The 23,470-nt window shown below is 44.5% G+C and overlaps 1 protein-coding gene across 7 annotated transcripts in view; it reads left to right on the top strand.

The window, feature by feature from the left end:
• Positions 1–23,470, top strand: part of TENM4 (teneurin transmembrane protein 4) — a 1,727,786-nt gene that overhangs the window by 1,486,697 nt on the left and 217,619 nt on the right. For all 7 annotated transcript variants that reach the window (XM_063951320.1, XM_063951326.1, XM_063951322.1 and 4 more), the window contains 3 exons: positions 6,662–6,832; positions 16,287–16,501; positions 16,831–17,041. In XM_063951320.1, coding sequence (XP_063807390.1) covers positions 6,662–6,832; positions 16,287–16,501; positions 16,831–17,041 — 597 coding nt within the window. The remainder of the gene's footprint in view (positions 1–6,661; positions 6,833–16,286; positions 16,502–16,830; positions 17,042–23,470) is intronic.

The raw sequence follows: 23,470 nt of genomic DNA on the forward strand, positions 1-23,470 counted from the left end.
TCTGTAATATTTAAGTGTGGGAATTCTGTAACTTTGGGGTCCCTCTGTTTCCATCTCATCCGTAGTCCACATACTGTACAGTAGCTTTATATAGAGACTGCAAAAATGCGCAGACCCAAAAAGATCATCTTTTCTAAGCTTGGCCACTTATACCTAATGTGTTAGCCATTGTAACCTTAAGGCTACATTCTCACTTTTTTCCCCGGAGAGGGATCCCCAGGATCCCTCCCCACCATCCCAAAAGCTGCGCAGGAGCCCTAGGCATTCTGGGTCCGACTGCAGCAGTAATGTCGTAGCATAAGCTATCGCTTTACTTTTTACTCTTTTGTCAGGAAGGTGTCTGTTATCACAGCCCGTGTCCCGGCAAGAAAATATTAATATTTATTTCTTTATTAACAGTTTGTTATATAGCGCAGCAAATTCCGTTGCGCTTTACAACTGGACACAATGATAAGACAAAACTGGGTAATAATAACAGTAATAGAGTGCAAGCTTACAATCTATAACCCTATTATCGCGTTGATGGGAAATTTACACTTTCAGGGATAAACCAAACTCCCCAAAATAAATTGTATCCTATCATTTCATTTACTTGAAAACACGTATACATTAAATAAAAATAAAAAAGACAAAAACATTTTGAAAACTTTGGGGGAGATTCAAATGTTTGAAAAGTCGGTTGGGTGTCTGTGTTTTTTGCTGTCTATTAGATAGGAAAAAACAGACTCCCAACTGACTTTTCAAACATTTGAATCTCCCCCTTTGAGTTAAAGAAGGTCAAAAATAAAGGGGGTTCTGGCGCCACATGCTAAATGCAACGAGGCTTTTTGTCTGTAGGTTGCAATGTCCTTTAGCTGATGCATAATAAATCTGTTAATTAAGTATAAATAACCTACAGTAAAACACTATAATTCCGATGATAAAAGCGCTTATTTATTTTTTGTCTTCGAGAAAACACAAATGAGCTGTTTCTCTGCCAGGGAACGCACCGCGCCTGGGCTCCTAGCGACGATCTCCTGCTCACACCTGCATCATTTCAGATTTTCCGTCCTGGTGAATTACTCAGTACACACAATTTCTCATCTTTTGGCGGAAATGTTGCTCATTGATATCCATATTGTAATTAACTGCCCTCAGACTGTGGCGTTCACGCTGTCTGTCTCCGCCGCTACTTGATCCTTGACGTTCAATTACGCTTGCCCTGGTGTTTGTTCTTGGGAACGTTCTACGTTCATTTGCCAGGCTGATGCTCAGTCACAGAGCATATTATTCAGCCTGATGTATTTATCTGTTTAACACAAAGCGAGCGCCTTTGGACGGCCTCACAGTAAATGAGATTGCATTACAAATTACTTTCTGTAAGAGAGAAAAGGTATTTGTGAATTATATGCCTCATCTCAACGTCCTTCTGATTATATTTGACTTAGGCTACCCCATTAACGCTTTCGCTATTGCTGATGTGCAAACACAGCGCAGGTTTTTTTCTAGATCTCCCTTATTAATCATAGGTGGTCATTCCGAGTTGATTGCTCTCTAGCAGTTTTTAGCAGCCGTGCAAACGCTATGCCGCCGCCCACTGGGAGTGCATTTTAGCTTGGCAGAAGTGCGAACGAAAGGATCGCAGAGCGGCTACAAAGTTTTTTGTTTTTTTTGTGCAGTTTCAGAGTAGCTCTAAACCTACTCAGCGCTTGCGATCACTTCAGACTGTTCAGTTCCTGTTTTGACGTCACAAACACGCCCTGCGTTCGCCCAGCCACGCCTGCGTTATTCCTGGCATGCCTGCGTTTTTCTGAACACTCCCTGAAAACGATCAGTTGACACCCAGAAACGCCCACTTCATGTCAATCACTCTGCGGTCAGCAGTGCGACTGAAAAGCTTCCCTAGACCCTGTGTGAAACTACTGTACATCGTTCGTTGTTATAGTATGTTGCGCGTGCACATTGTGCCGCATACGCATGAGCAGAAGTGCCTTTTTTTGACTCATCGCTGCACAGCGAACGAATGCAGCTAGCGATCAACTCGATAGTTCTTAGAAAATTGTCTGACTCTGTTTCAATTTTCTAACCAGGAGATCCTGAAAATCTGGCCCGTGTGCAGCCACTTTTTGCTGAATATAACCCACTCTGAATATAATCACTTCCATGCTGCAGAGATTTTTGGATAAATGTCTTTGCAATGTAAAGTTTTCCATATACTCTGTAATTTTGTAGGATATTTTTTGTCACTTAGGGGCCCTATGGCTGATGTTCTTTACCGTTTTCTATTGTTTTTTTATTTCTCCGGCTTCTATTAATGATATTTAAGATTTTTGAATACCATGGCAACCACAGTCACATGACTCCTGATGTAGTAAGCAGAGAATTCAATGTGAGCTTTCTCTGCAGTATGGTATTTTCCCCACCCTCCGTCGCCCCTTCCCCGCTCTGCCATCACCTGAAATACTGGGAGCTGTGAGTCTGCCTAGACTGACTGTGTCTACGTCTAGCAGCCATTTCTGTTTGCCCACCAGAGAGACTTTGAAAGGAGATCGTAAAATATATAATCTATTTTACTTTTAAGATGATTAATAAAAATGTTAAATAAAAAAACACCTAATTCGTTATTCGTTTGTGACAAGAATTGAACTGTGACTTTTTTCCAAAACTGACTCCTCTGCATAAAGCGGCAAAGGAGAATGCATTATTTTCTCTTTTGTTGCACCTAATTATTTGAGAGAAATTCAAGGATTTAAAATTATAAATAAAAGCATTCTTAAAAGATACAGTTTAAAAAAATGCACTGCGTAGTTTGTTGCAAACCTTGATTATGTAAAAACCAATGGGGTTTCGTACTTTAGTTACAATTGGGGTCAATTCATGAAGCAGTGAAAAGTGTGGAGAAGTCAGCCAGTGGAGAAGTTGCCCATGGCAACCAATCTGCGGATACGTAGAATTTTCTAGAATGCACGTTATAAATGTTACCTCAACACTGATTGGTTGCCATAGGCAACTTCTCCACTGGCTCACTTCTCCACTCTTTTCACTGCTTCCTGAATAGACCTCATTGTTCCTTCCTTTTAGTGTTTGCGCATACTGTTTATATAACCCTCAGACGTCCCCCCTGCTACTGATTTGCGCAAAAAAGTTTTCACCGGCGTTAGCAACGTCATGAAAGGAGGGAGATTACAACACAACGCTAAATTAATATTGTGTAAATGTCTAATTAAAAAATCGCAGTGTACGTTTATAGCTGATTTTGCTAATATTTGTTTTTCTTATTTTTTTAATGATCGTGACCGTTTTCCTTTGTGGGGAAAGAAAACCAAATTAAACATTTCTTAAAAGCTTAACAGTGGGCCCTTGATATTGCATTTGTATTGGTAGGGTGGCTTTCCTTGCCCTTCAAAGTAAAAATACCTTGCTTATCAATATAATGTCATTATCTAAACTTCGCTGTCATCAGTCTACCTTTGTCAGATATAATTGCATTCCTTCCACCTGATTCACAAAGGTCAGTGACTTGAATGTTTTCCACCGGATCAATACAGATCCATAGTAAAATATTAATAGAGATCATATCTCTGTTTAATGTATTCTAATGCTGACATGCTTCATACCTGCTGTCTGATAATTCATCCCAGCGCTGAGGGGTGAAAGCCTGATAGGCACAGGTCAACTTGTGGCCAATCTCTGGGGATGGAGTTGGACCAAATGTTTGGGACATTCTTCCTCTTGACATGCACTAGGGTTACGAGATGTAACGCGTATTTTTCTGATCTGCTGATGACTTAACATGCATTACTTTTGTCTGGGGTTGGCGTAGACGCCACTACCACCATGCCAGAGCTTGTGTAAGAAACTGACAATTGACACTTGGAACTGACACTTGACGCTGACATTTGACGCCTTAGCTGTACCTTTGTGATCATGAGGATTTACCCTGGAAGCTTGACTAGAGTAAAGGAGCCCTGTATGGTGCAGTATGGTAGTAATATTTCCCAACGCAAGTAAGAGAGAGTTCTGACGACCCCCTCAAAATGGGCTGCCGTAACAGTGTGTTGGTAAACTTTTATATGGCGTTTGTAGTAATAAAATAATATACACGGACAGCACGGTGGGAGTAATGGCTGGCACTGCTGGCTCATAGCACTGAAGTCTTGGGTTCAGTTCCCACTGCACACTATCATGAAGCATTGACATCCAAATGCAGAAAGTGAATTGAAGCAGATGGCCTTGCTGGCTGTAGCTTTGTGCTGTTTCCAAGTAACGGAATTTGCAGCAATAGCCTAAAGTGGCCCCTGGATGTATATTACTGCAGAGTTTTTGCTAATACAGTGTATATGTGTGTATATATGTATATATATATATATATATATATATATGTGTGTGTATACACAGTATTTGCAAATAGCTTCATTTTATGTGGACTATGCATTACAAAAATCACACGTGCAAATATATGGAACGGTTGATGGAGTTCTTACACATCGCCACCCCTTCTTATTCAGCGATACTTACAGTGTCATATGTCAGCGTATATTTCTGTTATACCATAGCACGTTCCAGTTTTTAGATAGTGTTAGAAATGCATTTAAATAATTGGTCCCTTGCATGCATAAATATGCATTAATTGATCATTCTATATTTTTAATGTTTTTAATCTTTTTTTTTTTTTTTTTGAGGATTTCTTTTTTTTTTATGTACTCACGGTAAATGTTCAGAACGCTTTATTAGATGTTAACCGGTTCATTTATTTTATTTGTTCATTTACTTATGCAATCAGCACACTGGTTCACTTTTCTGAAGAACCTCAACCGGGAGTGCCACCTTTTCTGACACTAGAGGAGCAGCCACACAAACCACTGAGGACGTGTCTGTCCAGTGTGAAAAAGATACTTGGTGCGGCAGAGTGGCACGGCACCTGGCGCACTGAGAGGAGCTGTTTGGCGTGACTGATGCAACTGAAGCAACAGGCTCCTATGTTTGGAAAACTGGATACTCTGATTAAAATATTGACATGACTAAATCAATCTGTAGCTAGGAATTCTCTCTATTCCCTTAGAGCAAATAATCCTAGTTTTGTGCTCTAGCATTCATAGAATTCACACAAGACTGATCAGAGTGGTGGCTATCATTACTATAAATCACACGAGACTGATCAGAGTGGTTGCTATCGTTTACTGCAGATCGCACTAGACTGATCAGAGTGGTTGCTATCATTACTATAAATCACACGAGACTGATCAGAGTGGTTGCTATCGTTACTGCAGATCGCACTAGACTGATCAGAGTGGTTGCTATCGTTACTGCAGATCGCACTAGACCAGGCTTTTTCAACCAGTGTGCCGTGGCACACTAGTGTGCCGCGACCAGTTGCAAGGTGTGCCACGGAGCCAGAGCAGCTGCCTGCACCTTCAGAGTGAACTGTTGGCCTGGGCTCTTCTTAGAGGATCAGTTTTGCTCCCGCCGTGACCTATGCCTTGAAGATGCGGTGGTGTGATATCATAGGTCATGGCCGCCGCGTCTCACCACCCAGCCAGCCAGCCCACCCACCTGTATACACATCTTCCAGTTCCCGCCTGCATACACAGCTTTCCTTGCCCACCCACACCTGCCCGACCGCTGCTCAGTATTCGCAGCACTCCACTATGAAGAATCCCCACCACTGAGAGACAGGGAGGAGGACAGCTGACAGGAAGGGGCTAATATTTGTTATGTTATTTCTCCTGTGTGGAGCATTAGGATTTATGGATTTATGGGGGGAACAATGTGAGTTCATGTGGGGAGCAACATGATTCATGCGGGGAGCAATGTGATTGGCCTACACAAAAAAAAACAATGTATGTGTGAAATGTTTTGTTTTTTTTACTGTGAGGGCTAATGTGTGTTTTTTGTTTTTTTCCGTGGGGAACTGATGGTGTGCCTTCGCAATTTTAAAATAGTGTTCGGTGTGCCGCGAGTAAAAAAAGGTTGAAAATCACTGCACTAGACTGATCAGAGTGGTTGCTATTGTTACTGCAGATCGCACTAGACTGATCAGAGTGGTTGCCATTGTTCCTGCAGATCACACTAGAGTGATCAGTGTGGTTGCCATTGTTACTGTAAATCGCACTAGACTGATCAGAGTGGTTGCTGTTGTTACTAGAAATTGCACTAGACTGATTAAAGTGGATACTATCGTTACTGTAAATCACACTCTACTGATCAGAGTGGTTGATATCCTTATTATAAATCAAACGAGGCTGATCAGAGTGGTTGCTATCCTTACTATAAACTGCAGTACACTGATCAGAGTGGTTGCTATCCTTACTATAAACTGCAGTACACTGATCAGAGTGGTTGCTATCCTTACTATAAGTTGCACTAGACTGATCAGAGTGGTTGCTAGCCTTATTATAAATCAAACTAGACTGATCAGAGTGGTTGATAAAAGTTACTGCATATTTCTGTGGAATTTGCCTCGTCATTACATATTTATGGAGGCTTGTGATCACTAATGACCTTCAGCGTTCAGATGTCCATTCATTTAAAATGAACCGAGTACTATGTGCAGAGTAAATTATGTTACCGATGTTTATTTAGATGTTGCCGTATTGGTTGAGTTTCATGAGAGACCTATTAGGTGTATTAGGGTATCTGATACCCGACTGAAAAACATGACTCTTCTCATTGCTCACCACAGCCATGCACCTGTTCGGCCTAAACTGGCACCTGCAGCCGACGGACGGGCAGATGTATGAGATCACAGAGGACAGAGCCACCAGTTGGCCTTTGCCAATGGACGTCACCTTGTACCCGTCAGGGGGGACAGGTTTAGAATTACCAGAGAGGAAAGGCAAAGGATCCAGCGAAGGTACGATGTGTTATCCGTGTTGTCCGTTCCTCGTGCGTTGCGTATCACATATGACCCATCATGCCTTCTAATACATGCTACATACATCAGTGTCCTCATCCCATTGTATACATCCGTTCAATGCCAAATTTCATGGTAATTCAACTATTTGTTTAGAATACTTCATGGCAAGAAATAACCCATGGATCTAGCCAGTCTTCCTTTGTTTTGTCTTACTTTTTTTCTTGTTGTTTTATAGAGTTATGTTTTTTCACTTTGCTTCATTTTTGGTTTTAAGAATATGGTTTAGATATAATCCTTATATTTTTATACAAGAAGATTAATATAAAATGACACACAGAAAACACAGTGTAGTGGTACATACACAGTATAAAGTTACAGAAACAGTCATGGAGAAAGGAAAGTGAGGAGGACGTAGAAGAAAAAAAAAGAAGAAGAAGGAAATGCCTGGCTAGACTATGGAGGGGCAAATTTGCAGCACATTTTAAAGACTCCTCATATTTGGTGGGTTCAGCCACTGGATCTAAATGGGCAGTAATATTAAATACGAAACTTAGTTTACAAAAGCGCTGCTCCGTAAATTTACCTCCGCAAGGTCACCTGTATTCAAAAGGTGAATGACACCAAATATATCGTAATATAGTAACAATAACACAGTAAAAAAATTGGGTCAGCAAGTAAGGTGGACAGTTAATTGCATAGGACCATGTTAAGATGTTGCCCAGGTAGTTAATCAGAATTAGCGGGAGACTGAAAACCCATGTGATCAGTAATTAGAGCACAGTGACCGTATCGGTGTATATTGATCATTGTTATGAATTGATAAATGTATTGCAACGTGGTAGTTTATCACATTGTGTTATCTAATGTGTAAAAGTGGCAGATAGAGGAGAGGTCTATAAGTTTCAGAATTAATTTTGTAGCAGCATTGGCCAGAAATGGCGTCACTTCAATTTATTTCATAGGTTCCCAAACTCTGTCCTCGGGACCCCAAACAGTGCATGTTTTCCAGGTCTCCTTACAGAATCACATGTGAAATAAGTAGCTCTGTGGATCTTTACAAATGTGTCAGTGAGTATTGAATACAGCTGTGCACCTGCTAGGAGATCTGGAGAACATGACCTGTTTAGGGTCCTGAGGACCGAGTTTAACAACCACTGGTTTATTTTATTCTAGTAACATAGTAATTGAGATTGAATAGAGGCAAGATGCCCATCGTGTTCAACCTGTATTAAGTTGTGTTGATTATAATGTACCTGCTGAAGTAATGTTTTATGACTAGTTAACAACTATAAATCATGTTACACACGGATTAACAACGTCAATATTTTAAATGTTATAACCTTGGATATCATTTTCAATCAGAAATGTATCCAATCCTTTTTTAAATGCATTTACGGAGTCCGCCATTACCACCTTCCCTGGCAGGGAATTCCAGATCCTTATTGCCCTAACAGTGAAGAACCCTTTCCTCCGTTGCGTACGGTATTTTCCCACGTGTCCTAAACAGAGTTCTTTTAATAAATAATTCCTCTGATAACTCTTTGTAATGCCCCTTTACATATTTGAAGATATTAATAATGTCTCCTCTTAGACGCCTCTTTTCCGGTGTATACATATTCCGCCTAGTAAGCCTTTCCTCGTAATCCAGTCCCTATTGCCCTTTAATCCATTTAGTAGCTCGCCTTTAAACCCTATCGAGTTCACCAATATCTTTTTTTTATACAGTGGTGCCCAAAACCGAACACAATATTCCAGGTGCGGACGTACAAATGATTTGTACAGCGGCAGGATTACATCCTCGTCCCTTGTCTCAATTCCCCGTTTTAGGCACGCTAGACATACCCCTCCTCTCCTTTTGCAGGGCCGAAACTAGGATTTACGCCACCTGGGGCAAGGTAGTCATTTTCGCGCCCCCCCCCAAAAAAACAAACAAAAAACAAACAAACCCTGTCAGACTTAAATAACCAGATTATCAGATTTTTTTTTAAAAAGGGAATATATTCCTTTATGTGCCTCAAATGCCCTATGTGTCATATGCTCGCCAGTGTGTTCAACTACATGCTCCTGTGTGTGTCCCCATACAGTGCACTATATCATAACACTTCATCAATGCACTACATTCCCCTATACACTGCACTACATCACTATACTACATCCCCTAAAGCCAGCATAGTAGAGATCCCAGGAACTGGAGCTAACCCGCACAGCGTCAGCTGTTGGCAGACAGGTTGGTCAGAGCCATTGCCCCGGGAGTGGTCTGCTGTCTCACTGGAGCAGCACAGCACTGCCGGTTAAAAACAAAACAAAAAATCCTGCTCCTCTAACTCCTTGGCGCCCCCTCAAATCCTGCACCCGGGGCGCATGCCCCCTTAGCCTTCCCCCCCTTAGTTAGGGCCCTGCCTTTTGGTAGCTCTATACCTCCTGAAAAGAGAATATCACTCCAAAATCGCAACCCAGTCGCGAGAGTCATTCCAACATGTTTCCGTAATACCTATATTATCATACTGAGATTTAGATACAAGCCATTCCAATTCCCCCATTTTACATGATAGTCTTCTTGCGTTTGCAAGCAAACATTTTAGCTTAGCATCACCCTTGCCCATTTGTTTTAATGGTATCTTATGTATATTATCAATAGCCCTTCTAGACTTACCCTTACCGACTGTTAATCTCCTCCCTCCCTTTCCACCCCATCATACTTAATACAGCCTTCCTCACTACTATCTCTATTTGGCCTATTAGGACTTTCTAACAACCTCCCCCCCCCCCCCCCGATGTTAGTATATTCCCTTATGCTATGGATATCATGGTTATCATTTTCTATATGCTGTATTGTTGAGCCTTATTCTTGGTTGGGTGATACATTGGGAATATCTTGGGCAATACCTGTGTCAGTATTTCCAGTGTCATTACCCATGCAAATGCCCACCAGTCTCTAAGCCACACATTTACCTCCCTGATCTCCCTCTGCTTCCCTGGGCTAGTGCGTGGCATTGGTAATATTTCGGAGAATATTACCTTAGATGTCCTTGCCTTAAGTTTCTTGCCTAATTCCCTATAGTCTTTAAGGACATCCCACCTACCACATGCACTAAGACCGCCAGGTCTTTACCAGCCCCTCCCAACAATCCATCTACCCGGTCCGCGATGTGCCGTACCCGTGCACCCGGAAGACAACAGACTGTACGGCGATCACGGTCCCGGTAGCAGATTGCCCTGTCTGTCCTCCTGATAATAGAATCCCCTACCACCACAATCTGACTAGGTACCTCACTAACTTTTTTCCCATCTGTACCGTGGGGACCGCTCCTCTGGTTGCTAGAGGGAACAGTCTCCTCCGGTTCCATCATTTCTTCACTGCCATCCTCAAAATCTTCGTCCAGTTGGGCGAATTTATTGGTGTTTGGCAGATCAGAGATGTCCTGTCTCCCCCTCCCCCTCTTCTTCTTCCTTCTACCCGTAACCCAGCTGTCTACCTGATCATCCTCGTCTTCCAGGGATCTCCCCTGCAACTCCTCCACCGTTCTATCTAAACTTTGCTCGAGATTGTGAATACTACTCAGTCGCGTAATGGTCCGCGTGCGATATGTATTGTGGGTGCTGTTTATAGCTGTTCTAATGTATAAACTTTACAGCTGATATTCAGCAGGATGCATAAATATAAAATACGCAATGAGAAGTCCTTGCGGTTTGTGATGGAACAACCATGATTGGGGAAAATGCATTTTTCTGTCCTTTAAACAGACTTTATACTAAACATGTGACCGGTTCATCCAGCTGGATTATCGCCGTCACGCATGGAGCAGACGATACGGAACAATTAACGGATATCTGGATCGTTTCAGTTCTGGAAATGAAAGGAAAAGCAATAGAGGACTCGCATCTGAAATTCCTGGCGTATTCCCAGTGCGATCTGCCCTGGTTTGAGCTGTGTAATTGCTCATTGCGCTTTAACCTATCGCTCTGTTCCAAATCATCAATATACTTTGGAAGATGTTTTCCAGATGCTATTTCCAGAATCAGGGGGCAAATGAGCATCCCATTTACATTTACCAAACCCGCTCGTATAGTTGGATAAATACAGGTCGTGATTATAATTTAGGTTCTCTAAAGCTACAAATTGGCTAATTGGGTAGGAAATGATGATACCGTTGCAGGTTTGCAGTGGATGACAACAATGTAGACGTTATGCAGAGTCGGCAGCTCTGTGACCCCCGGGGCTACTGCTGAAAAGCCATAGCTCTCCTTCAGCTAGATTTCTCTGTTTGTTTTCTTTAACCTTTTTGCTACTAATTTTAGAACATGATTAACAAATGCTACCAGCTAGCCAGCAATCGTGATCTTTGCAACTGTCACCGGATTCTAATTTGAACATCGTCACAGTCTATTTTGTAGAGGGGTATGTAAAATACATGTGTCCTGTAGCTGCATGTTCTCGTTCATGGTATTTGCAGACCAAGGTTTTCACTCTAAGAAGCGTATTCCGAGTTTGATACATTTGTACATAGAACGTAGGAAGAGACGCGTGCAAAAAAAAAATATTGCGTACAGGTGAACTTCATAACATAGCATGGAGGATTAAACTGTAAAACGGTATGATCGTACACTATCGCAATATAGAGAGGCTGCACAATGATAGTTTAGGGGACAGCGCCACCTACTGACTCTTCCAAGCAATACTTAGCCTTTAGCTGTTCTACTCCAACAATGTAATATGAACGTCTACAATGGGGGGCTGTTGGTAAAATAAGCATCCATTACACAAAATGAAAAAAAAAAAACAACAACTTGTTAAAATTAGTGATGAGCGGATTCGGTTTTACTCGGTTCTCAAAACCGAATCTTATTGGCTATCCAAAACACGTGACATCCGTGAGCCAAGAAGATTCGGTTTTGAGAACCGAGTGAAACCGAATCCGCTCATCTCTAGTTAAAATACAATATTTCTATGCAGCACTGTAATGTGTGCAATGATACGCCTCCTAACAGGAGTCTCTGCAGGTGTATATGAGCTGAATTTGCGCGAACATCGCCTAAATGTGCATAGCCAATGTCCCCTTCCCTCCGATCCCAGGCACAGGTGGGCGCAAGTGGCAGAATTGTGCATGTTTGTGTAGGTGCATTGTGCCCCGCACATACAGATGTGTCCTGTACATCTTGCCTCAATACGCCATGTAGCAGGAGATACCTGGCATGAGTAAGCTGACAACTCTGTTAGCGTTGGGCGTCTTTTTTTTTTTTTTGCCAAAGATGCATATTTTTCACATCGCTATATGAATAGGGTGCACATGCAGACTCTGCTGATTAAAATGATATGCGGCATGCCTATATCCTGTGTGCGTCTGCATACAAAATGCTACATTACGGTGTTTTCTAGGAGAGCACTATAGCGTAGCATTTCATTTGCAGATACAGCTGCGGTTGCACACAGAATATAGGCATGCAGCATATCATTTTAATCTACATAAACTGCTTGTGTTTCCTATTCGGGTTAAGTATGAATAACCGGCAGCCGATATACAGACAGCGGCATCCCGACCACCAGTATGCCGGCAGCTGGGCGAGCGCTTGAAAGCCCCTTGCGGGCGCGGTGGCTCGGAATGGCGGCGGCGGCATTTCCCAGCTAGTCAGGATTCCGGCGTCTGCATTGTGACCGCCAGGATCCTGGCTAGCGGTATTTTAACCGCTTCCCTCCACTTGACATAGTTTTGTGAATAAGACGCATTTAATGGAAAAAGTTGCACATATTGGGGGGAATTCAAATGATTGAAAAGTCGGTTGGGTGTCTTGTTTTTTTCCTGTCTATTAGATTGGAAAAAACAGACACCCAACTGACTTTTCAAACAATTGAATACCCCCCCCCCCCGAAGAGTCACTCCACGGCATGGCGTAACTGGAAGGGCTGTTTAACGTATCAGGAGGTTAGATGTATGTGGGTCCACGTTGCGGGCACGCACACTGCGATTTTCACACAATAGACTGGTGTCGGCATTCTGTCTTTCTCTTGCTCCATGTGTACCAGGTATTCAATGCAGTTCATGAGGTTAAATAAATATATATATACCCACCTATATATTATGTACAATGCAGTTGCTTTAATAAAAAAATGTGTGGGGTAATTTCTGACACTTAATATTCAGGTGGGTTTAACCTGCCCGGTCAGTGGTCTTTTCTAATCCAAACCAGATGCCAAATTTCCTGATCCCATAAATAAAAGTAATTTGCCTGTCAAAATTAATGGGCCTCTTTCTGTAATATATTTATATATTTTTATTCAACTCTAACTCTGACTATAAAACATGTTTGAAAAAAAAAAAAAAATCAGCTGTAGTCGCAGATGCTTTATGCAATAATAATAATAATTATTATTATCAATATGGCTGTATTTGTGAAGATGCACGTTAGCTGGGATTGCGTTAGGACGGGCGTGCATATATTTCTGTGACAGCATGTGCATTGAGTGCAGTTTTCCTGTGGATCTATGTCTGTAGGACTCGATGATATCAGAGAGGATTAGTACTAGCAGTTGTTAAGTCGGGATGTCTTCAGTGCACTGCTTGTAGCTCCTGGCTGTTTCCTTTGCAGTAGGAAAGTAAAATGTGCCATTTGTATTTACTTAGAAATGTGAGCGGATTTGGCATGCAGATTACGCGTTTGCTTTACTGTCACCAGCTTGAAGGAAATAACATTGTCAGCGGACAAGCGGATAGGAAGTGACATCTCCCGCGCACCAACACAACCTGCATACACGCTTGGAGTCGTCCCTGTTGAATATCCAAGCATTTACATGTATTAGTGTTAAGTTAGTAATAGTCTCTGAGGCTGGGGGTCGTCGCTCCCTTGGGCTGGGTATATGGCACAGTGTCTCTGCTCATCAGGTTACCTCAGACAGTACGGATCACCTCGGTGTTGTGGACTCTCCATATTGCAATGCAGTTTGTGTGGGGGATAATATAGGACACCGGTAGATTGTTCTAGAACATGACAATTTTATTATGAAATATGAGCAGTAATTAATCAGTAATTCCTCTTTATAATGCCACTCTCACTAATGACCGCTTTGGCTTGGATTTATAATGCAGGAGCACTGTATACTGTTAAGTGGGCCTATCCATCTGCAATAGCGGAGGCGGCCATTTGTGGTCCAAATCAATAATCATCATATGGGCTCACGAAGAACTAGAGGCATAAGTGAGGAATGCGGCACAACTTTCCTTGTGCCTTGGGATTGGCAATTAAATTGATAGTTTGCGTTTTCCTAATAATTTAGTTTTCTCACAAAATGGCTGCCACTGCTGTGTGTAGGAATGGGATGAGAAGGGAAAGGGATGTTCTTGGTGAATGACTTAATTTTAATGAGGTAAAATAAAAAGGGGTTTCTTTCATTTGATCATTAGGGCCCCACATGGATATTGTATTTTTCAGGATCATAACGTAATTGGTCGTCTGCCTTTTCAAAATGGCACTTCTACTGGTAAATGTGCATTTTAAACAAACTTGTAACCAATGATAACTGCATAGCCATCGAACTCTTGCTACTGCTGCACCTATTACCTATCACCGTGTCTGTGTGACCTCTGCATAAGGTTAGGGCATTGTTGGTGGTAATTCTGCACAGTGACCATCCTATTACAGAAACCGCTATACGACTGGACCACGTCAGCAATGACTGATGAGAAGGGAAAAACACTTCATCGGGAACATCACAAGTACACCATTAGCTTGACCATGATGGTTCTATGGCGTTATAATGTTGGGATATTACGTATTGGTTTTTACTGTTTTGTGTCATCCTGTAGATAGGTGTAAAGGGGAAAGTGGGTGCAAGCTTGTATAAGACTGACAATTTGGTATCATTTCTTACGCACCTCGTTGGCGCCTGGGGTGGAATTGTGATTGGGGTGTTATAGAATCGAGCCCAATGTATCCTTTGCACCACTATCAAAGGAACGCTAAATCCAAATTACATTGCAGTTGTCCGCTGTGTTCTTGCAGCGAGGGAAAAAAAGTACCCTCTATCTCACTAGCGACCGGCAGATCAGCGCTAAAACAATACTCAAACCCTCTTTTGATTATTTTTTTTCAAGTGTCCAAAGCAATATTTAGATCTTGGGTTTAATATAACAGAGATAAATAGCTTCTGTATTCAGTACTGTCCCCCGCTCAGGCTGATGCTGGGAGAAACCAGTTCTCTGCGATTAAAGAGAAGAAATTGGAAAAAAAACAAAATTGCTCAGCGAATAAATGTTTTGCTTAAAACACGTGGGAGCTAAATTAAATTAGATTAAAAATAAGATTAAAATGAGGGTTATTATGGAAGTGTTGATTAGAATGTCCCATTAAGGCCCTGCTACTGTGTCGTTATCTAAATAGAAATCTGGAGTTTCGCTCCTTTCAATCAGACGTCACCCAGTGTCCTTTATTTATACAGTGAGACCTGCGCTGATATCATTTAAAGAGACGGCACCCCTTTTATACGGCGTGATCCTATACTGAGGAAATACATAGATACATAGCTTATTCAGGACAGCCAGTTAATAGAAGTGTGACAATGTTATGTTTAAAAAAAAAAAAAGAAATTATATATATATATATATATATATATATATATATATATATATATATAAATTTTTTTTTTTTTTTTTTTTTTATTCTGTGTATTGTGTCCTTCAAGCCGGAAAATCTACCTGCATGTAGCTTTATTTTTTCTGTAATTTGTCGTTTTTGCTAAGACCTTGCTGTTTACATACATTAGATTGTAAGCTCTTACGGGCAAAGGCCCCTCACCTCTGTTTCATGTCTTCGACAACCTCATGAGTCCTTGTCCTTACCCTCTTAGCACCTATTAATTGCTGCGCTCGCCAGTGTCAGATGCCTACAGTGCCTGATCACCACTGCTGTGCTGTGCTTTGTCGCCTCTCCGCATCCTGAAGTGCTGCTTCTCCCCCCTGTCAGCCTTCTACTGCATCAAAAATCTTTATGACTCTATTCATTGTTAGCAACTGATTAAATGGTACCCGGGTACACTGTGTTGCAGGGTTGACCCATCTAAGCATGTCTCACACTGTATTATCTTGGTGAACCGTGTAGCACTACTGTACCCATCATGTCACTTGAATTGGATGCTAAAGTAATTTTGCATATAGAATGCTCCTCTTCAGGAGATGCTACCTTGTAAGGCTCAGTGATTAGAAGTAAATGGGGAGAATTAAATGAATACATACAGAAGAGGGATTTTTTTTATTGTGCAGTTGGTCAGTTATTAAAAATGGGGACACTTAATCGGACAAATACGTAAAATCAGGGGCGCACCATGATAACGAGCCGGTAACCCTATATGTTCCATTATCCATGTATCTCACATGTCCATGTTGAATGTTTGTCGTCTGTCTCCATGACCGCCGGCTGCGCTTGCTCCTCTGGATAACGTCTCTTTCCTCTATCCATGTAGCAAAACCCGGAAACCTTTTCCCTGACGACAGTTTTATTGACTCTGGAGAGCTGGATGTCGGCAGGAGAGCGTCACAGAAGATCCCTCCCGGCATATTCTGGAGATCCCAGGTTTTCATAGACCATCCTGTTCATCTGAAGTTCAACGTGTCCTTGGGAAAAGCAGCTCTTGTTGGGATCTATGGCAGAAGAGGCCTCCCTCCATCACACACGCAGGTAACAAGATCTGTCCGGTCCGTCACTTACACACAGCGGTAGCCATATTGTGAGATAAGACCATATTCAGCCCGTCAGTTCAGTAAGGGTGTAATCTAATTGGCCCATTATTAAGACTTAGTGGTGTCAGCCATCTTGTTCAGACTACCCGTTCGGAGAGAACCAGTAAAATCACTGAGGCGTGTGGAACACCCGTGTCTGCTTCTTCTGTGGGTAAAGGGGTAACTAAGGAAAAAAAATATAGGCTAGAAAGTGAGGGTACATGATGATACATGTATTTTAATTATGGGGGTAAATATTAAACACATTTGATTTGTTTGCACTTTCAGTTTGACTTTGTGGAACTTTTGGACGGAAGACGTCTGCTCGCCCAGGAGGCTCGGAGCCTGGAAGGCCCTCAGAGGCTGCACAGAGGGGTGGTTCCTTTGTCAAGTCACGAGACGGGGTTCATTCAATACCTGGACTCCGGAATCTGGCACCTGGCATTTTACAACGATGGCAAGGAGTCCGAGGTGGTGTCTTTTCTCACGACAACGATTGGTAAGTACCTGGCCTATTACCAGCTCACGTTGCCACACGAGAGTGAGTAGCCAAGACCAAGGGGTGTTATTTATTGATCCTTGCTTGAGATATTCAGTATTACTACAACAACTTGTCTTACAAGCAGAGATACTTACATGGTTGATGTTTGGTTTACGTATAGAATATGGTTTTGCTGAACTGCTGCCTTTTAGGGATCATTGACAGGGAAACCTAAAAACGTAGCAGAAGGACAATTGTGCGGTAATGTGGTAAAATACTTTTAGCAAATAAAGTAATTACAAATGAACAAACACACCTCCTAAACCTGTTGCCGAAGTGCCCTGGATAGCCAGAGTGAAGCCGATTGTCTGTACTGCGCACTTCGCTTTGCTAATGCATTAACTGTAGTGGTGACAGGGTGCTCGTAAGTTGGGAAAGTTATGGAGGGATTTGGTCAATAGCATATGGATGGAATAACGGGTGATGCAGAGTTTTTGCGCCAAGGATATGGCTGACACAAGTTCGTCCTGATCAGGACAATGGATATGAATCCAGGTGTATGTATAGGAGCGGTCGCATAGATGTATACATCTTGGCATACAGCGACCATCCACATTTTTCTCTGTGCATGCGATGTGGGTGTAATTGTGTCCAACTTGCGCTCATCTCTGCATCAACCCCATAGACCTTCAGTGTACTGTAGACAGGGTGAGGGAAGGCAGGGAGAGGAGCCAGGGTGAGTGAAGGAAGGGAGAGCTGCAGTGTGTACTGGAGACAGGATGAGGGAAGTCAGGGAGAGGAGCAGAGTGTACTGGAGACAGGATGAGGGAAGACGGGGAGAGGAGCAGAGTGTACTGGAGACGGGATATGGGAAGGCAGGGAGAGCAGCAGAGTGTACTGGAGACAGGATGAGGGAAGGCAAGGAGAGGAGTGTACTTTAGACAGGATGAGGGAAGGCAGGGAGAGGAACAGAGTGTAGTGGAAACAGGATCAGGGAAGGCAGGGAGAGGAGCAGAGTGTAGTGGAGATAGGATGAGAGAAGGCAGGAAGAGGAGCAGAGTGTACTGGAGACAGGATGAGGGAAGGCAGGGAGGACAGCAGAGTGTACTGGAGACAGGATGAGGGAAGGCAGGGAGAGCAGCAGAGTGTACTGGAGACAGGATCAGGGAAGGCAGGGAGGACAGCAGAGTGTACTGGATCAGGGAAGGCAGGGAGGACAGCAGAGTGTACTGGAGACAGGATGAGGGAAGGCAGGAAGAGCAGCAGAGTGTACTGGAGACAGGATCAGGGAAGGCAGGGAGGACAGCAGAGTGTACTGGAGACAGGATGAGAGAAGGCAGGGAGAGGAGCAGAGTGTAGTGGAGACAGGATGAGGGAAGGCAGAGAGAGCAGCAGAGTGTAGTGGAGACAGGGTGTGGGGAAGGCAGGGAGAGCAGCAGTGTAGTGGAGACAGGGTGAGGGAAGGCAGGGAGAGCAGCAGGGTGTAGTGGAGACAGGATAAGTGAAGGCAGAGAGAGGAACAGTGTGTACTGGAGACGGGATGTGGGAAGGCAGGGAGAGCAGCAGAGTGTACTGGAGACAGGATGAGGGAAGGCAAGGTGAGGAGTGTACTGTAGACAGGATGAGGGAAGGCAGGGAGAGGAGCAGAGTGTACTGGAGACAGGATGAGGGAAGGCAGGGAGAGCAGCAGAGTATACTGGAGACAGGATCAGGGAAGGCAGGGAGGACAGCAGAGTGTACTGGAGACAGGATGAGAGAAAGCAGGGAGAGGAGCAGAGTGTAGTGGAGACAGGGTGTGGGGAAGGCAGGGAGAGGAGCAGAGTATACTGTAGACAGGATGAGGGAAGGCAGGGAGAGGAGCAAAGTGTACTGGAGACAGGATGATGGAAGGTAGGGAGAGCAGTAGAGTGTACATGGGACAGGGTGAGGGAAGGCAGGGAGAGCTGCAGTGTGTACTGGAGACAGGATGAGGGAAGGCAAGGAGAGGAGCAGAGTGTAGTGGAGGCAGGGAGAGGAGCAGAGAGTAGTGGAGACAGGGTGAGGGAAGGCAGGGAGAGGAGCAGAGTGTAGTGGAGACAGGATGAGGGAAGGCAGGGAGAGGAGCAGAGTGTACTGTAAACAGGACGAGGGAAGGCAGGGAGAGGAGCAGAGTGTACTGGAGACAGGATGAGGGAAGGCAGGGAGAGGAGCAGAGTGTACTGGAGACAGGGTGAGGGAAGGCAGGGAGAGGAGCAGAGTGTACTGGAGACAGGATGAGGGAAGGCAGGGAGAGGAGCAGAGTGTAGTGGAGACGGTGAGGGAAGGCAGGGAGAGGAGCAGTGTGTAGTGGAGACAGGATGAGGGAAGGCAGGGAGAGAAGCAGAGTGTAGTGGAGACAGGATGAGGGAAGGCAGGGAGAGCAGCAGAGTGTACTGGAGACAGGATGAGGGAAGGCAAGGAGAGGAGTGTACTGTAGACAGGATGAGGGAAGGCAGGGAGAGGAGCAGAGTGTACTGGAGACAGGATGAGGGAAGGCAGGGAGGACAGCAGAGTGTACTGGAGACAGGATGAGGGAAGGCAGGGAGAGCAGCAGAGTGTACTGGAGACAGGATCAGGGAAGGCAGGGAGGACAGCAGAGTGTACTGGAGACAAGATGAGGGAAGGCAGGGAGAGGAGCAGAGTGTAGTGGAGGCAGGGAGAGGAGCAGAGAGTAGTGGAGACAGGGTGAGGGAAGGCAGGGAGAGGAGCAGAGTGTACTGGAGACAGGATGAGGGAAGGCAGGGAGAGGAGCAGAGTGTACTGGAGACAGGGTGAGGGAAGGCAGGGAGAGGAGCAGAGTGTAGTGGAGACAGGATGAGGGAAGGCAGGGAGAGGAGCAGAGTGTACTGGAGACAGGATGAGGGAAGGCAGGGAGAGGAGCAGAGTGTACTGGAGACAGGATGAGGGAAGGCAGGGAGAGGAGCAGAGTGCACTGGAGACAGGATGAGGGAAGGCAGGGAGAGGAGCAGAGTGTACTGGAGACAGGGTGAGGGAAGGCAGGGAGAGGAGCAGAGTGTACTGGAGACAGGATGAGGGAAGGCAGGGAGAGGAGCAGAGTGTAGTGGAGGCAGGGAGAGGAGCAGAGTGTAGTGGAGGCAGGGAGAGGAGCAGAGTGTAGTGGAGACAGGGGGGGAAATTTACTAAGCTCCCGATTTTGACCGAGATGCCGTTTTTTCATCAAAGTGTCATCTCGGTAATTTACTAAGCACTAATCACGGCAGTGATGAGGGCATTCGTAATTTTTTGCAAGTTCAGGTAAAAAATTACGAATGAATACACCATCGGTCAAAACGCGGCTGTTTAAGTATGAATCTCGGTCATTTACTAAGAAGTGCAAAGCAAAAAACAAACAAACACTGCCGTGAAAAATTACAACTCGTAAAAAAGTGCTAAAAAAAAAACAGACCTTTTTTTTTTATTCGTGATTGGATAGGCATGCACGGATCCATGAGATCCATGCATGTATATCAGTGGGAAGGGGTGGGAAAGTGCTTATTTGTTCAAAAAAAATTGCGTGAGGTCCCCCCTCCTAAGTATAACCAGCCTCGGGCTCTTTGAGCCGATCCTGGTTGCAAAAATATGGGGGAAAAAATGACAGGGGTTCCCCCATATTTAAGCAACCAGCATCGGGCTCTGCGCCTGGTCCTGGTCCCAAAAATACGGGGGACAAAAAGAGTAGGGGTCCCCCGTATTTTTAAAACCAGCACCGGGCTCCACTAGCTGGACAGATAATGCCACAGCCGGGGGTCACTTTTATATAGTGCCCTGCGGCCGTGGCATCAAAAATCCAACTAGTCACTCCTGGCCGGGGTACCCTGGGGGAGTGGGGACCCCTTCAATCAAGGGGTCCCCCCCCCCCAGCCACCCAAGGGCCAGGGGTGAAGCCCGAGGCTGTCCCCCCCCATCCAATGGGCTGCGGATGGGGAGGCTGATAGCCTTTGTTGTAAAAGAAAAGATATTGTTTTTAGTAGCAGTACTACAAGGCCCAGCAAGCCTCCCCCGCATGCTGGTACTTGGAGAACCACAAGTACCAGCATGCGACGGAAAAACGGGCCCGCTGGTACCTGTAGTACTACTACTAAAAAAATACCCAAAAAAAGACAAGACACACACACCGTGAAAGTATAATTTTATTACATACATACACACATACATACATACTTACCTTAAGTTCCCACGCAGGTCGGTCCTCTTCTCCAGTAGAATCCAAGGGGTACCTGTTGAAGAAATTATACTCACGAGATCCAGGGGTCCAGGCTCCTCGGGAAATCCAGGGGTAATCCACGTACTTGACAAAAAAAACAAAACGGTGTCCCGACCACGAACTGAAAGGGGACCCATGTTTGCACATGGGTCACCTTTCCACGAATGCCAGAAACCCACTTTGACTTCTGTCTAAGTGGGTTTCTTCAGCCAATCAGGGAGCGCCACGTTGTAGCACTCTCCTGATCAGCTGTGTGGTCCTGTCCTCACTGACAGGCAGCACACGGCAGTGTTACAATGTAGCGCCTATGCGCTACATTGTAACCAATGATGGGAACTTTCTGCCCTGCGGTTGACCTAAAGTGACGTCACCGCTGAGCAGAAAGTTCCCATCATTGGTTACAATGTAGCGCATAGGCGCTACATTGTAACACTGCCGTGTGCTGCCTGTCAGTGAGGACAGGACCACACAGCTGATCAGGAGAGTGCTACAACGTGGCGCTCCCTGATTGGCTGAAGAAACCCACTTAGACAGAAGTCAAAGTGGGTTTCTGGCATTCGTGGAAAGGTGACCCATGTGCAAACATGGGTCCCCTTTCAGTTCGTGGTCGGGACACCGTTTTGTTTTTTTTGTCAAGTACGTGGATTACCCCTGGATTTCCCGAGGAGCCTGGACCCCTGGATCTCGTGAGTATAATTTCTTCAACAGGTACCCCTTGGATTCTACTGGAGAAGAGGACCGACCTGCGTGGGAACTTAAGGTAAGTATGTATGTATGTGTGTATGTATGTAATAAAATTATACTTTCACGGTGTGTGTGTCTTGTCTTTTTTTGGGTATTTTTTTAGTAGTAGTACTACAGGTACCAGCGGGCCCGTTTTTCCGTCGCATGCTGGTACTTGTGGTTCTCCAAGTACCAGCATGCGGGGGAGGCTTGCTGGGCCTTGTAGTACTGCTACTAAAAACAATATCTTTTCTTTTACAACAAAGGCGATCAGCCTCCCCATCCGCAGCCCATTGGATGGGGGGGGACAGCCTCGGGCTTCACCCCTGGCCCTTGGGTGGCTGGGGGGGGGGGGGACCCCTTGATTGAAGGGGTCCCCACTCCCCCAGGGTATCCCGGCCAGGAGTGACTAGTTGGATTTTTGATGCCACGGCCGCAGGGCACTATATAAAAGTGACCCCCGGCTGTGGCATTATCTGTCCAGCTAGTGGAGCCCGGTGCTGGTTTTAAAAATACGGGGGACCCCTACTCTTTTTGTCCCCCGTATTTTTGGGACCAGGACCAGGCGCAGAGCCCGATGCTGGTTGCTTAAATATGGGGGAACCCCTGTCATTTTTTCCCCCAAATTTTTGCAACCAGGATCGGCTCAAAGAGCCCGAGGCTGGTTATGCTTAGGAGGGGGGACCCCACGCATTTTTTTTAATTATTTTACAGTGTTTAATTAAAAAAAAAAATAAACCCCAGCACGGATCACACAGATCCGGCCGAGATTGATTGTAAAAAAAGTCGTCAGTGTTTTGCTAATCACTGCCGTAAAAATAGGTAAAAAACCACGAATGACATCGACATCGGAACAAAAGAAAAACCCGAATACGACAGCTTAGTAAATCCATCGTAATCAATTCAAAAAGTTGCAATTTTACACTGTCGATGTCATTCGTGATTGAACTTGGACATGAATTTGGAAAATACGAATCTTAGTAAATGTACCCCAGGGTGAGGAGCAGAGTGTAGTGGAGACAGGATGAGGGAGAGGATGGATGCACTGCTATCTATCTCTAGAGGTCAGTGGTTTTCCTTGTGTGTTTAGTTTCAGTAGACTGAGCTGCAGTAAATAGGTGATTCCCGGGAGCCTGGGAATGAGCACAGAGGACGTGTGAGAGATCACCAGCTCTTTATCATTGCCCTGTAAAATCAGATGTCCTTTTTGTTTACTGCCCAGCACAGTCTGTGTGTGTGTTATGCTGGCATCATGCGATCAGTGGGATCTGTAAGACCGCTGTGTGGCTGGTACGTGTTAGCATGGTGGATACGTACAATGTGGATGTAATTAAACATCTCAGTGAGCGGAGGTTGTGATATTTCTATGAGATATTGGTTGCTGTTGCAGTATATGAGTATTACAGCGCTATACGGGGCTGTCGTTCTTACCTCACCTCTAGGAAGTACTACATCCTACACAGTGATTGCTTCTTGGTAATATAGAAAAGTTAGGATCATTC

The sequence above is a fragment of the Pseudophryne corroboree genome, chromosome 2, assembly GCF_028390025.1.
Source record: "Pseudophryne corroboree isolate aPseCor3 chromosome 2, aPseCor3.hap2, whole genome shotgun sequence".
Classification (NCBI taxonomy): Eukaryota; Metazoa; Chordata; class Amphibia; order Anura; family Myobatrachidae; genus Pseudophryne; species Pseudophryne corroboree.